General features: G+C 46.3%; 1 protein-coding gene, 1 long non-coding RNA gene and 1 pseudogene across 2 annotated transcripts; all 3 read right to left on the bottom strand.

The window, feature by feature from the left end:
- Positions 1-3,109: 3,109 nt before the first annotated feature.
- On the bottom strand, positions 3,110-5,124 carry LOC124026985 (annotated as a pseudogene).
- Positions 5,125-5,210: 86 nt separating this feature from the next.
- Positions 5,211-7,304, bottom strand: LOC124026982. The gene is made up of 3 exons (XR_006837315.1): positions 7,253-7,304; positions 5,468-5,590; positions 5,211-5,389 (listed from the first exon to the last, which is right to left on the bottom strand). It is a non-coding gene; the product is annotated as an uncharacterized LOC124026982 (long non-coding RNA).
- Position 7,305: 1 nt separating this feature from the next.
- Positions 7,306-8,104, bottom strand: LOC124026984 (the record flags this gene model as incomplete). Its single annotated transcript, XM_046339569.1, has 3 exons — positions 7,306-7,470; positions 7,566-7,684; positions 7,759-8,104. Coding segments are annotated over 3 exons (630 nt in total), but the record flags the coding sequence as incomplete, so codon positions are not given.
- Between the last annotated feature and the right edge of the window lie 7,044 nt (positions 8,105-15,148).

Genomic DNA, 15,148 nt, shown 5'->3' with positions numbered 1-15,148 from the left:
GGGTTAATCAAAAATAATTGCATAGGTTAACATGTTTAGTTATTTTATATGTATTATTGCAAGGCAGAACACCTGATAAACAAGCTTCATTTACATTTGTGGTTTGAACTGGATGTGACCAGTAACCTATGGCAGAAGTCCAGCAATTGGCTGGGATAGGTGGGGCAGGTTTGAGACTTTTGGGGTTTAGTTTCCTCAGCTGCTTCACTGTCTTTATGTGAATTAAAACTTATTTGCTAAATATTTCCAATAGATGGCAGCGTAAGACACCAGAAGCATCAGTTACAGGCTTTGCAGCAATATAATTGACATAAAAATAGCATACAGCAAAAGACTGTCCCATGATTTTCTAAAATGGTCACTCACTACTTCACAGGTAACCATCTCTTATTAGGCCCGATGTTGCTTTTGGGAGAAAAAAAACCCAGCCAAATAGACAGGTGGGCTAACAACCCTAGTAGACATGCTTTAAACAAACTTGCTTCTTTCAACAATAAAACTGGCCTTCTTTAGAGTTGAGGATCTGGAGCATCAGCATTTGTGGGTTTGACTACAGCCTCAAAGGATGGCAAGACAGACTCTTCTGAAACTCGTCAGTCTATTCTTGTTCTGAGAAATTGCCAAGAAACTGAAGAGCTCCTACAACATGTACTACTCCCTTCATAGAACAAAATAACCAGAATTGAAAGAGTGGGAGGCCCGAGTCAACAAGTACATTAGTGTGTCTAGTTTGAGAGAGAGACACCTCAAGTCAACTGGCAGCTTCATTCAATATTACCTGCAAAAGTCTGAACGCCAACAGTGAGGCGACTCCGGGTGCTGGCCTTCCAAGGCAGAGTTATTTTGTGCGGTGTGTGTTCTTTTGCCCATCTTAATCTTTATTGGCCAGTTAGATAGTTGCAAAGAGAGCCATCTCTGACTAAAAGGCCAGCATCCATGCGTCACCTCTCCACCGGCGTTCAGACCGGTGTTTTTGCAGGTACTATTTAATGAAGCTGCCAGTTGAGGATATGCGAGGCTTCTGTTTTAGCATTAATACATGTCACATAGTTTGCAAATGTAAAACATTGAGTTTGAAGCCCCATACAAACACGGTCTCTTGTTTTAAGGCAGTAGCCTTCATTTCTCAGAACATACGAAGACTGAGTTTCAGAAGAAGGTCTTTGATATTGAGCCTGTAATCAAACCCACAAATGCTGACGCTCAGCTAGTCCCAAAGGCCAGTTTTAGTGCATCTTTAAATCAGAACAGTTTGCAATTGTTAGCACAGCTGAGAAGGGTTTAATGATCAAGTAGCTGATCAAAGTTTAGCATTTTTTTTTTAAACGCTAACGTGCCTCTAGATATTCTATTAATTTAAAAATAGCCGTTTCCAGCAAAGTCATTTGCAACGTCTACACTGTATTTCAACGGACAAAAAAAAAACGTGGACAGTAAGTGACCAAACTTCGTGACCCAAACTTGCCAGTTAAGGGTTATAGTTACGAGGGAAAGACATTGTAAACTTTTTCTGTCGATACGATTTGGAAATGTGAAGCTGAAACAAAAATCAATTTCCACAGGCAAAATGGGCTATTTCATAAAAATGTGCTTTAGTCTTCATTTAAGGCTAGCAGTGTGGTTAAATCAAGTCATTGAAGAAACGGGCAGGGTTTGTGACCGAGGTAACCTAAATCACCCCATTTGCAGGTTCACAAGCACCTCTGCCATATGCACAAATGTCCCAATGCTGAGGGAGTGAAAGTTATTACTTATGTAGGGGCTAATTAGTCAATGACCAAGCAAGGCTGCAGGCTCAAGCAAAGCACTATCCCAACACTCATCCCAATATGTTTGAGTTTGACAATATTCATACAAAATAATTGAAAGATGTGCATAATTACAACACATGCGTGTCTGAGACTTCACACAAAACAAATTCTCCCAATTTTAGATGTTTTCCAAGCTATAAACAAGTTACAAATTGGGGTGCATGAACCATCATTGAAGTCCGTGTATTCCCAAGTTCATCGTTTAGTGATCACCGCGCAACTGAAAGTCAACTTCGGAATTGTCAGCAACACATGACAAGGGCAATTTAGTAGGGTCTGGTTTGGGACTCATCGTGAGCTTCTTGGTCCATATGAAGTATTGTTTGTGTGCAGGAGTGACGCAATGTCACCAGGGGTAAATGGGGAGGGTGTCTTCCTTTAGACAATAGCATCCCAAAACTAATGTTTACTCAACCTGAAAGTTAGAACCAGAATTGTCAATTCGACAGTCAGTTTAGCCCCTCCTAGTGAATACTCCCCTGAATGTCCAATAGATGGGTATTTGCTAATGTTATACATTGAGTAAATGGTTTGTTGCTAAACAACTGTTTGCTAAGGTCTTTGTATAATGACTACACCCCAATCCAGGAAGGGCTGTCAAAAGCTACTGAAGTTAAATGAACATGAGCTGACGGGAGGCACTGCCTTGCACAGGTCCTTGTTTCCCCAAAACATCTTAAGGCTAAATGTATTAGTATCCTATGGTTAATGTGAATTTAGTCTTAAGCCGCTTTAGGAAACCGTATCTAGAGAGTCATAGCACAGAAAACCCAGACCGGGAATGATTAGCATTGTTGACAGTGCCTTGGTATAATGTCCTTGAAAACAGACAAATCCCTCTAGGCTGCATCAAAATGCACACATGAGTCTGTCACCAAACAGCAAAGTCACCACAAAAATTGATGTTGTGAAGACACCTGCCATATGCACAATTTTACCAAAGCTGACAATTACAAAGGTGTAGAGGCCACAGTAATTAGTTACGTGGCCCAAGTCAGGTACGCTGCAGAGCAAACCAGTATACCAGAAACTGTTAGTATACAATTTCACAAAATAGGTTAAAAAGCAGACCTAAGTCTCATTACAATAAATACAACTCAGTTAAATAGACAAGATTTAAAAAAATATTTAATATGCATTAGTCAAATTACCACATTTCTTTAGCATGTTCAAGCATCAGATTTGTCACCCTGTAGATTGTCAGACCTGGAAAAACAAAATAGGTGTGAAAGCTAGAAGTGCTCCTATTTAAGCAAGTTACTTTCAAATCTGGGAACAAAAAGATATGAAAGACTCACCTTTATTTAAAGCAGCACTCTTCTCAGTTATTTTATTTAGAGCACATGTAGTAGATCTGGTGGGGAGAAATTAAGTGAGATTAAATACTAACTAAACAATTAATGTGACAAAATGTAAAGAAATGAAGGCCAACTACAGTTCACTTTTCTGGTACATCAGTCACCATGTGACAATACACCAATCCAGGGAATCGAGATGCAAGTCCCCAGTCTTCCTCACCTCCTAATTCCATCAAAACAGCGCTCTTCACAAGTTTTTTCTGTGGGCATACACACTTCAGTAGAGCACATGAAGTAGATCTGTTGAGGAGGAATGAAGTGAGATTCAATACCAACTAAACATGTTTGACTTTGTGCAGCTCAAAAATATAAAAGTTGCACACAATAGAAAGATCTTTTTGAAAGCCTCATTCACCAATCAAGGTGTGAATCCCAGTCCATATTCTGCTTCCTCACCTCCTCATCCAGATACTTGTTGGTCTGTTGATCCATGAACTGGAATGCTTGGACCATGAAGCGACGCTGGTGGCGGTTCTGGGGCAGGTTGCTGAATTTAAGGATGGAGACATTGGGGTCCTGAGGGTTGGCACACCTAGAAGTGAGAAATTGATAGAGAACTCAATGACAACTTCCTCTTGGCAGCGCAAGGCCCTCAAACTAGAAGGCTATGGAACTCATAGGGTAAGAGTTGAATATCCTTGGTATAAGGAGTTGAGTCACAAAATGGCTGTCATGCTTTGGCTACGGAAAGGGCAAAGTTAAAACACAAAGGGATCCTTTAGGATTTTGGCAATGAGGCCCTTTATCTACTTTTGATAGAGATGAACTTAAATACCATTTGTCTGCCCCTATGGCCAATATGAAGGAAGTGATTGGTAGTGTCATTAGCCAAAGCTAGCAGATACCTAGTCTTCATTGTGCCAAAGCTGGTTAGAAAATTCCTTCAACTGCATACAGACAAACAGAGCCACAAATTGACCTGACTCTGGGTAAGTACATAAAGGGACTCATTGCCAAAATTAAGAGAACATTGGAGTCCATCCATCTCAGCCTCTAATAAAAGCCAATGGCTGTTCAAGAACAAGGTGGCCCACCAATATGTCATCTACAGTACGTTAGGCAAATCAGTCACACCAAGTCATTGCAGTGCTTACCCTTCGTGAATGAGCACCAGAACATTCTTGGCAGAGCGGGATAAGCCAGACAGTAGTTGACCAAAAGTGTCGCCTCTGGATTTGGAGAAGTCAGACGAACTTCTAGATACACAAGTTTACCCAGGAAGAGACGCAGGGGCTGATGGTGCCGTTTGAGGTACTTGGTATAGGTTTTGTCTGGTGGGGGAGGTAAAAGAGCAATTTAAGCATTGGGCTTGTCAGCAATGTAAAGTATCCGCAACAATGGGACAGTAACCATTATGTTCCGGCCATTGCGTGTTTACATGTCAGCCAGATACCTTCAGCAATCCTGAGTTCGACACCAAACAGTCCCTTGGATGTCACCTTTGAAGGGAATGTTACACTGGGGCTTTTCACCATGTAGCCCACACTCGCCACTGACGGCACGGTACCCAGCGTTTTAGGGTAGCGGCACTCAACCATGACTCTGGAGATGAACATAGGGGGGTACTAGTCAATCTCAGCAGGTGCATTTAATGATTCCTCAATTAGTGAGATTAAAATTACATTCTGAAAGTGCCAAGTATTCGTGGCATTTGCAACAGCAATGTTTGAAGTTATACACTGAGAGCTAATTAACTGGTGAATCAGCTCAATATATAGGAACACTAGGACAGAGGCATATAGCAAAGACAGAAATCTACAAGGTGTAGACATTGAGATGTTCATTAAACACCAAACTGAAGAACCTGTCCAATAAGCAATGTTACATTTTGCAACAAACAAAATGTGACATCTGAATTACCTGCGGGGGTTGTCTCTGGATATTATGCCATACTTCAGGTTAAGGGTTCGAACGGCCGTCTGTACCTCTGCTGTGTAGATCACGGTATTGCCAATTTCTAATTAAGATCAAAACAATAAAGTAATTGTGTGGATCAACAAGAACCACCAGGAGGATTCCAGAAGCCGTAATATTCTTGTCCACTTACATATGAGCGAGTTCCACATTCAGTGACTGAGAACTTGAAGACCACAAACTTATCAGTGACAATGACTGGGCCACAGCTAGACTTCCCAGCAACCACAGGTTTGGTGGGAGTCACAGGGAAAGTAGTGAGGTTATGGTGAACGGCAAAGATAAACTGATGGTCTGCAGTGCACTCTGGGGAGGGAGAGCGGTACACATCAGTCCTCACTATTCAAAGCCAAACATCATCTTGCCCCGTGAAAGAGTATTTACCATCCATTGGGTAGAAGCAGGCGGAAGTTGCCGAATCCACACAGCAACCCATCACCAAACACTTGGAAGACGAGATTCCAGTGAAACCACAAGCCAAGTGCTGGTTCTGGGGAATACTGCAGCCTGAAATACAAAACACATTGGAAGTGAGGATCAGTAGCCAATGAATTATACTTCAGAAAAAAAGTTACATGTAGTGTCAGTCCCATGTTTCATGAGCTGAAAGCACACACACAATTGTTCCATTTGTGAAGAAAGCTACTTCTGTGCACAATTGTGTTTACATCCCTGTTAGTCATTATTTATCCTTTGCCAAGATATTTCATCCACCTGAGGCACAGCAAGAAGCTTATTGGGTTGTGCCGTGGCAGAGATCTTTGTGGCCTATACTGGCCTTGTCTCAGGATGGTAAGTTGGTGGTTGAAGATATCCCTCGTGGTGTGGGGACTGTGCTTTGGCAAAGTGGCTAGGGTTATATCCTTCCAGTTTGGCCCTGTCCGGGGTGTCATCGGATGGGACCAGTGTCTCCTGACCCCTCGGTCTCAGCCTCCAGTATTTATGCTGCAGTAGTGTGTGTCGGGGGCTAGGGTCAGTTTGCTATATCTGGAGTACTTCTCCTGTCCTATCCGGTGTCCTGTGTGAATGTAAGTATGCTCTCTTTCTCAGGACCTGAGTCCTAGGACCATGCCTCAGGTAGTCCTGACATGACTCCTTGCTGTCCCCAGTCCACCTTGCCGTGCTGCTGCTCCAGTTGCAACTGTTCTGCCTGTGATTATTATTTGACCATGCTGGTCATTTATGAACATCTTGGCCATGTTCTGTTATAATCTCCACCCGGCACAGCCAGAAGAGGACTAGCCACCCCACATAACCTAGAGTAGCCAGGTTTTGGCCTGTCTAGGGAGTTTTTCCTAACCACTGTGCTGCTACACCTGCATTGCTTGCTGCTTGGGGTTTTAGGCTGGGTTTCTGTACAGCACTTTCAGATGATGTACAAAGGGCTATATAAATACATTTGATTCATTAAATAGCATGATCAATACACAGGTGCACCTTGTACTGGGTACAATAAAATTTGCAGTTCTGTCACAACACAATGCCACAGATGTCTCAAGTTCAGGGAGCATGCAATTGGCATGCTGACTGCAGAAATGTTCATTACTCTACCATAAGACACCTCCATTTTAAAGAATTGAGGAGTGTGCAAACCAGCATCACAACCGCAGACCAGGTTTAACCATGCCAGCCCAGGACCTCCACATCAGTCTTCTTTACCTGTGGGACCGTATGAGACCAGCCACCCAGACAGCTGATGAAAGTAAGGAGTATTTGAAATAAAGCCCTGGTGGGGAAAAACCTTCCTTAGATTCACTGAGAGCCAGGCCCAGCCAGTGGGCCTATACCCTCCATTGGCTGTGCCCCTGCCCAGTCACGTGTAAGCCATAGACTAGGACCTAAATTAAATTAATTTCAATTGACTGATTTCCATATGAACTGTAACTCAGTAAAGTCAATGCATTTATGTTTGTTCACTAATAGCTGTAAACTCAATGACCAGTGGATAGAAGTCCATCTGAGCACTGGAGTAGATACCAGTTTCAATAGCACCTCTGATCTGGTCAAAATGACCAAAAAGCATATCAAGAACAAGTTATCTTTAGAATGTTCTTAGAAGCATTGTTAAAAATGTCACAAAATGCTCCTTTACCGACTGCCTCAGACCACAATAACAGCAAATATTGATGCTTATCCAAAGAAATAGAATAAACGTTTCATGAGACTCACCAGGATATTTGGTGTGATTTTGAGCGCTGGGATTGCGAGGGGTGGGATTAAGGACACTTTGAAGGAGGCCCACCATGGGCATTGCGAAGACCATTAGAGAGGGGCAGGTGGACGGTCGAGGACAACGAGGATTTGGGGCTAGCCGCACAGGACACTGTAGAAACATCCATTATGCCAGCTTCATTGACATACAACACCATCAAGGTGTACCGCCCAGCCTGCAGAGTCAGTGTGGCAAGAAATGGACAATCATTCCAATGACACATTTACACCATTAAATGTATCATTTAAAATTGGAAAGGCAAAAACCTACCTGACGACTAATGAGGCAGCCTGAAAAGCGGACAGTTAAGGCGTTCTGATATTGTCCTCGATTTAAGGAGTATCCACAGGATTCCGGGGCGTCAAGAACAGAGAGCATACTGTTGGGTCCTGTAGGGAAATTTAAAAAGTGAGCAAAGTAGCCAAATTGCATTTGATGATCTTCAAACGTATAAATAACTTACCCAAAATCTTGACTTCACTCATTGGACCAGCTGGCAGTGTTACTTTAAACTCATCCTCACCGCACAGAACCGCTAAACTGACTGGGGCAGCTTCGGTAACGGATACCCACTGTTTTGCATCTGATACCTCCTCGAATTGCTCCTGGAATCCACGGTCGGCGTTAAGATCGACATTGTCGGGGTCTCCAAGTTGCACTACAGCCTTGTCTTTGGTATAATTCTCCTCTGTGTCAAGGTCGTGGTGGGCAAAGGTTGCCTCTTCGGAAACGCGCTCCCATCCCGCTGCAAGCAATGCAAAGCAAAGCCAAACCGGGAAAAAAGCAGTGCGCTCCTTTGCCAAGTCATGGTTTCATACAATGCCTCGCCGAATGCTGAAACGGTATGACAGCTGATGTCTCTCCTAGGTATATATAGGAAGTATTTGCAATTGGCTGCACCTTTCTACCAATTGGAACAACGTTACTCTCCATCAGAATATACGTTCTCACAAAATCAACGGTGACATCTGGAGTAAATAATCTATTACCTGCCACTATGTTTGCGTTTACACAGGCAGCCCAGTTCGAATATTAGGTTTGAGTGCTTTAGAGCGGCATACCTTTCTTACCTCCCTCTGAATAGTAATAATACACAATGATCCTAACGTGATTAGACAGGTGAATGCAAGGGATAGCGCCATCCCAAAGCTTTCACTGTCCAGGATTGTCTGTACAGTGCCATGCATATTTTTGATATTGAATGTTATCAGATCTTCAACCAAAACCTAATATTAGATCAAGGGAACCCGATGGAAAAAATAACACAACAATTACATACTTAATTCATTTATTTCATAAATAAAGTTATGCAACACCCAACGCCCCTGTGTAAAAATGTAATTGACCCCTTACACTCAATAACTGGTTGTGCCCCTCCTTGACTCCAACAAAACGCTTCCTGTAGTTGTTGATCAGTCTCTCATGTCGCTTTAGAGGAATTTTGCCGCTGCAGCTCAGTGACATTTGAAGGTTTTCAAGAATGAACTGCTCATTTCAAGAACTGGCACAATATTTCAATTGGGAAAAGGTCTGAACTTGTACTCGGCCATTCCAATATTCAAATTTGTTGCTTTTTAGCCATTTTCATTTAGATTTGATTGTGTGTTTCGGAGAATGGCCTTCCTTGCATGACCCAGCTGCGCTTCAGTTTCAGCTCACAGACAGATGGCCTGACATTCTCCAGCAGAATGATACAGAGCAGAATTCATGGTTCCTTCTATTAAGGCTAGTCGTCTCGGTCCTAAGGCAGCAAAGCATCCCTAAACAATCACACCACCACCATACCACCACCATGCTTGACTGTTGGTATGAGGTTCTTACTGTAGAATGCAGTGTTTGGTTTTCACCACATATAATGTACACTGCCTTCGGAAAGTATTCAGACCCCTTGACTTTTTCAACATTCTGTTAGGTTACAGTTTTTATCATCACTCTACACAAATTACCCCACAATGACAAAGCAAAAACAGAATTTTAGAAACATTTACACAAGTATTCAGACCATTTACAAAGTACTTTCACAAAGCACCTTTGGCAGCAATTACAGTCACGTTTTCTTAGATATGACGCTAAAAGCTTGGCACACCTGTATTGGGGAGTTTCTCCTATTCTTCTCTGCAGATCCTCTCAAGCGCTGTCAGGTTGGATGGGAAGCGTTGCTGCACAAATTTTCAGGTCTCTCCAGAGATGTTCAATCAGGTTCAAGTCCGGTCTCTGGCTGGGCCACTCAAGGACATTCAGACATGTCACAAATCCACTCCTGAGTTGTATTAGCTGTGTGCTTATGGTCGTTGTGAACCTTGACCCCAGTCTGAGGTCCTGAGAGCTCTGAAGCAGGTTTTCATCAAGGATCTATCTGCACTTTGCTCCGTTCATCTTTGCCTCAATCCTGACTAGTCTCCCGGTCTCTACTGCTGATGAATATCCCCACAGAATGATGCTGCCACCACCATGCTTCACTGTAACGATGTTGCCAGAGAATCTTGTTTCTCATGGTCTGAAAGTCTTTTGGTGCCTTTTGGCAAACTCCAAGCGTGCTGTCATGTGCCTTTTACTGCGGTGTGGCTTCTGTCTGGCCTCGCTAACATAAAGGCCTGATTGGTGGAATGCTGTAGAGATGCTTGTCCTTCTGGAAGGTTCTACCATCTCCACAGAGGAACTCTAGAGCTCTGTCAGAGTGACCATCGGGTTCTTGGTCACCTCCCTGACCAAGGCCCTTCACCCCCGATTGCTGTTTGGCTGAGCGGCCAGCTCTAGGAAGAGATTTTTGGTGGTTCCAAACTTCTTCAATTTAAGAATGATAGAGCCACTGTGTTCTTGGGGACCTTCAATGCTGCATAGATGTTATAGTACCCTTCCCCAGATCTGTCCCTCGACACAATCCTGTCTAAGAGCGCTAAGGAGAATTCCTTCGACCTCATGGTTTAGTTTTTGCATTGTAAACTGTGGAACCTTATATAGACAGGTATGTGTGCCTTTCCAAATCTTGTCCAATCAATTGCATTTCCCACAGGTTGTCTCCAATCAAGTTGTAGAAACATTTCAAGGATGATCAATGGAAACAGGATGCACCTGAACTCAATTGAGTCTCAAAGCAAAGGGTCTGAATACTTATGCAAATGTGATTTTTATTTTATACAGTCGTGACCAAAAGTTGAGAATGACACAAACATACATTTTCACAAAATCTGTTGCCGCAGTTTGTATGATGGCAGTTTGCATATACTCCAGAATGTTATGAAGAGTGATCAGATGAATTGCAATTAATTGCAAAGTCCCTCTTTGCCATGCAAATTAACTGAGTCCCCCAAAAACATTTCCAATGCATTTCAGCCCTGCCGCCAAAGGACCAGCTGACATCATGCCAGCGATTCTCTCGTTAACACAGGTGTGAGTGTTGACGAGGACAAGGCTGGAGATCACTCTGTCATGCTTATTGAGTTCGAATAACAGACCGGAAGCTTCAAAAGGAGGGCGGTGCTTGGAATCAATGTTCTTCCTCTGTTAATCATGGTTACCTGCAAGGAAACACGTGCCGTCATCATTGCTTTGCACAAAAAGGGCTTCACGGGCAAGGATGTTGCTGCCAGAAAGATTGCACCTAAATCAACCATTTATCGGATCATCAAGAAAAGAAGAAGCTTGCCCACAGAAGACAAGATGAGGCTACTATCAGTCCTGTCAAATGAGCAGCTACTATCAGCCAGATGACAGTAGAGCAGGGAAATGTGTTTTTAGAACACTTGTCCAAGTGGTTGCCGGAGGACATTAGAGAAGTGATGGAGGCCCAAATTTCACTAGAAGAGTTTGAGAGCGCTCTTAGGAGGATGGGAAAAGGGAAGGTGCCTGAGATGGATGGGCTGCCGGCTGAGTTTTATCTCAAGTTTTGGGGTATACTTGGACCAGTGGTCCTCGAAGTCTTGAAGGCCATCCTTGAGACGGGGGTCCCGGGGGGGATCAATGGTTGTTGGTGTGCTGTCACTTTTATTTAAGAAGGGGGAAGTAACAGACCTTGGCAACTGGCGGCCGTTGACCATGCTGTGTGTAGATTACAAGCGACTTGCAAAGGTTTTAGCAGATCGGTTGCGCACAGCCCTCCCCTACGTCGTCCATGAGGATCAGACGTGCGGGGTAGAGGGCCGCTCTATTAGATGGAACCTACAGTTAATCAGGGACTCAATCGCTTGGGTTGAAGATAGAGGACTGCCTTTAATGGTAGCAGCGCTAGATCAGGCGAAAGTCTTTGATCGCGTTAATAGATCATTTTTATTCAGAGTGTTAGGTCGATTAGGATTTGGGGAGAAGTTCATAGGATGGATTCGTACATTATATGTCGGAGCGGGGTGCCGAGTTAGTGTAAATAGTCACTTTTTGACCTCTCGTCTGGGGTCAGGCAGGGGTGCCCACTCTCGGCTCTCCTCTTCGTTCTGTACATGGAGCCTCTGGGGGCTGCCATTAGGGCAGACACAGGGGTGGAAGGCTTGTTGATCCCTGGAAGTGGTGGGCTGCATGTTAAGATGACGCAGTACACCGACGACACTTCCTTGCTGCTGTGCAAGGACTCGTGCCTGACAAGGTCCCTTGCCATCTTTGGGGATTTCACCCGAGCGTCGGGAGCAGTTCTGAACCATGCAAAGTCTTCCGTCAAGTTTTTCGGAAGGTGGCGCGGTAGAACGGATGTGCCTGGGGGGGGGTTATCTCTCCCTGAGGATTCTCGGGGTCCATTTTGAGACCTCCGGCTCAGCGACGCTAAACTGGAACATGCGTATCGCAGTGGTACAGAGGAAGCTAGCAATGTGGAAGGCTAGGTATTTGTCTTTTATGGGCAAAGTCCTGGTCCTAAAGTTGGATGTGTTGCCGTCTCTTTTGTATTTGGCGTACATCTACCCATTGCCGGCTTGTCTGAGGAGGCCTCTAGTGAGGCTTGTGTTTCAGTTCATGTGGAGTGGCAGGTGCGATTGGGTCGCCAGGGCATGCATGATCTGTCCCATCGTGGAGGGAGGTAGGGGGGGTACCACTTTTCCCCCTCAAGCTGGACACAATTTTTGTTTCTTTCTTGTTAACGGAGCTTGCTCATCCAGTGATACACCCGTCCGGTTACCTCCTGCGGGTGTTCTTCTCGTATCAGGCGAGAAGCGTAATGGTGTGGTCTAACACGGGTCCTCGGGCGGAACAGCTGCCGTGGCACTTTGGTCATGCGGCCAAGTGGCTGCGTGCGCACCCTGAGGTTGAAGTTGCCCGAGTAGGTTTAGATCACAGGCACCTGTACGAGGAGGTCAGAAAGGAAGGGAGTCCGCCGCCTGTAGTGGGCATCTCGGAAGTGGTCTGGGAGGGAGTGCAGGCGCGGGGTCTGGACAACAGGCTCAAGGACCTGAATTGGTTGAGCCTCCATAAGTGCTTGCCGGTACGTTCCATCATGTACCGGTATAGTTTGGTGCAATCTCCCACCTGTCCAAGATCCTCTTGTGGCAGGGAGGAGACTGTGTGCCATGTCTTTTGGGACTGTGCCTTTGCCGGAGTAGTATGGGCTAGGGCACGGGTGTTGTTAGGTTTGGTAAGGGGGGATTTTGTATTGACGTGGGCCAGGTTAGAGAGAGGTGTAGGGCGAGCGAGAGGGACGGATAGGGACAGGTTTCTGCTCCGGCTTCTCATGAGTCTCAAGAAACCCGTTACAGAATCACCCACCACAACAGGACCAAGCGGCGTGGTAACAGGCAGCGGCAGCAGGAGCAACAAAGCCTGGATTATACGACTTGGGAGGAAATAGACAGGTGGGCGGTCGACCCAGGAAGAGGGCCGGAGCCCGCCTGGGATTCGCTGGAGCAGTGCGAAGAGGGGTATTGGAGAATGGAGTTGGAGAGACAAGCACGGCGGCGCAGTAGGAAGCCCGAGAGTCAGCCCCAAAAATGTATTGGGGAGGCACACAGGAAGTGTGGTGAATCAAATCAAATCAAATCAAATTTATTTATATAGCCCTTCGTACATCAGCTGATATCTCAAAGTGCTGTACAGAAACCCAGCCTAAAACCCCAAACAGCAAACAATGCAGGTGAAGCCAGGTAGGAGACCTGCGCCAACTTCCTGTGCTTACTGGGGGGCGAGAGAGACCGGGCAGGCACCATGTTATGCGGTGGAGCGCACGGTGTCCCCAGTGCGGGTGCATAGCCCGGTGCGGTACATACCAGCTCCACGTATCGGCCGGGCTAGAGTGAGCATCGAGCCAAGTGCCATGAAGCCGGCTCTACGCATCTGGTCTCCAGTGCGTCTCCTTGGGCCAGCTTACATGGCACCAGCCTTGCGCACGGTGTCCCCGGTTTGCCTGCATAGCCCAGTGCGGGCTATTCCACCTCGCCGCACTGGCAGGGCGACCGGGAGCATTCAACCGGGTAAGGTTGGGCAGGCTCAGTGCTCAAGAGCTCCAGTGCGCCTGCACGGTCAGGTCTATCCAGTACCACCTCCACGCACCAGCCCTCCGGTGACAGCTCCCCGCACCAGGCTTCCTGTTCATGTCCTCGGCCCAGTACCACCAGTGCCAGCACCACGCATCAGGCCTACAGTGCCCCCGCCTGTCCAGTGCTGCCGGAGCCTTCCTCCTCTCTCAGCGCAGCCGGAGTCTCCCGCCTGTCCAGCGCTGCCGGAGCCTCCCTCCTGTCCAGCGCTGCCGGAGCCTCCCTCCTGTCCAGCGCTGCCGGAGCCTCCCTCCTGTCCAGCGCTGCCGGAGCCTCCCTCCTGTCCAGCGCTGCCGGAGCCTCCCGCCTGTCCAGCGCTGCCGGAGCCTCCCGCCTGTCCAGCTGCCGGAGCCTCCCGCCTGTCCAACGCTGCCGGAGCCTCCCGCCTGTCCAGCGCTGCCGGAGTCTTCTGCCAGCGCAGAGGCGCCAGAGACCCTCAGCCCGGAGCCGCCAGAGCCCCTCAGCCTGGATGCCCCGCCCCTCTGTCCCGAGCTGCCAGGGCCCCCACCCTTCTCTGTACCGAGCTGCCAGAGCTTCCGCCCCTCTGTCCCGAGCTGCCGCCCCTATGTCCCGAGCTGCCGCCCCTCTGTCCCGAGCTGCCGCCCCTCTGTCCAGTGGGGTCATTTAGTAGGGTCGCCGTGGTTAGGAGGCCACGGAAGCGGACAAGGTGGTGGACTAAGACTATGGTGAAGTGGGGGCCACGTCCAGCACCAGAGCCGCCACCGTGGACAGATGCCCACACAGACCCTCCTCAATAGGTTCAGGTTTTGCGGGGGGGCGGGTTCTCAATCAGAGGCAGGTGTTAGTCATTGTCTCTGATTGGGAACCATATTTAGGTAGCCTGTTTGGTGTTGGGGTTTGTGGGTGATTGTTCCTGTCTCTGTGTTTGCACCAGATAGGGCTGTTTTGGTTTTTCACATTTCTTGTTTTGTTAGTTTGTTCATGTGTCTTTATAAATTAAACATGAATAGAAACCACGCTGCATTATGGTCCGCCTCTCCTTCACCGCAAGAAAACCGTTACACTGTCAAAAAATCTAAAGACACTGAAGCAGCAAACTTTGTGGAAATAAATGTGTCATTCTCAATTTTGGCGGTTTTTGATTTGTCATTATGGGCTATTGTATGTAGATTGATGAGGAACAATTTTATTTGATCAATTTTAGAATAAGGCTGTAATGTAGCAAAATGTGGAAAAAGGGAAGAAGTCTGAATAATTTCCCGAATGCACTGTATATACATTTTGATGATCCCTAGGGTCCTTAATTGAGTGACGAGTTGCCTCTTGATTGTGTTAAGGACAACATCCTCTGTGGGGACATGGGTTTTGAGATGGAACATCAGTGTAATGTAAACCACCACTGTCCCAAATCTTCGAAAAAATGGAGGACGTCAATTTGAGATT

The sequence above is a fragment of the Oncorhynchus gorbuscha genome, unplaced genomic scaffold (assembly GCF_021184085.1).
Source record: "Oncorhynchus gorbuscha isolate QuinsamMale2020 ecotype Even-year unplaced genomic scaffold, OgorEven_v1.0 Un_scaffold_2872, whole genome shotgun sequence".
Taxonomy (NCBI): domain Eukaryota; kingdom Metazoa; phylum Chordata; class Actinopteri; order Salmoniformes; family Salmonidae; genus Oncorhynchus; species Oncorhynchus gorbuscha.
The sequence above is the reverse complement of the archived record's forward strand: the minus strand, read 5'-3'. Positions and strand labels throughout refer to the sequence as shown.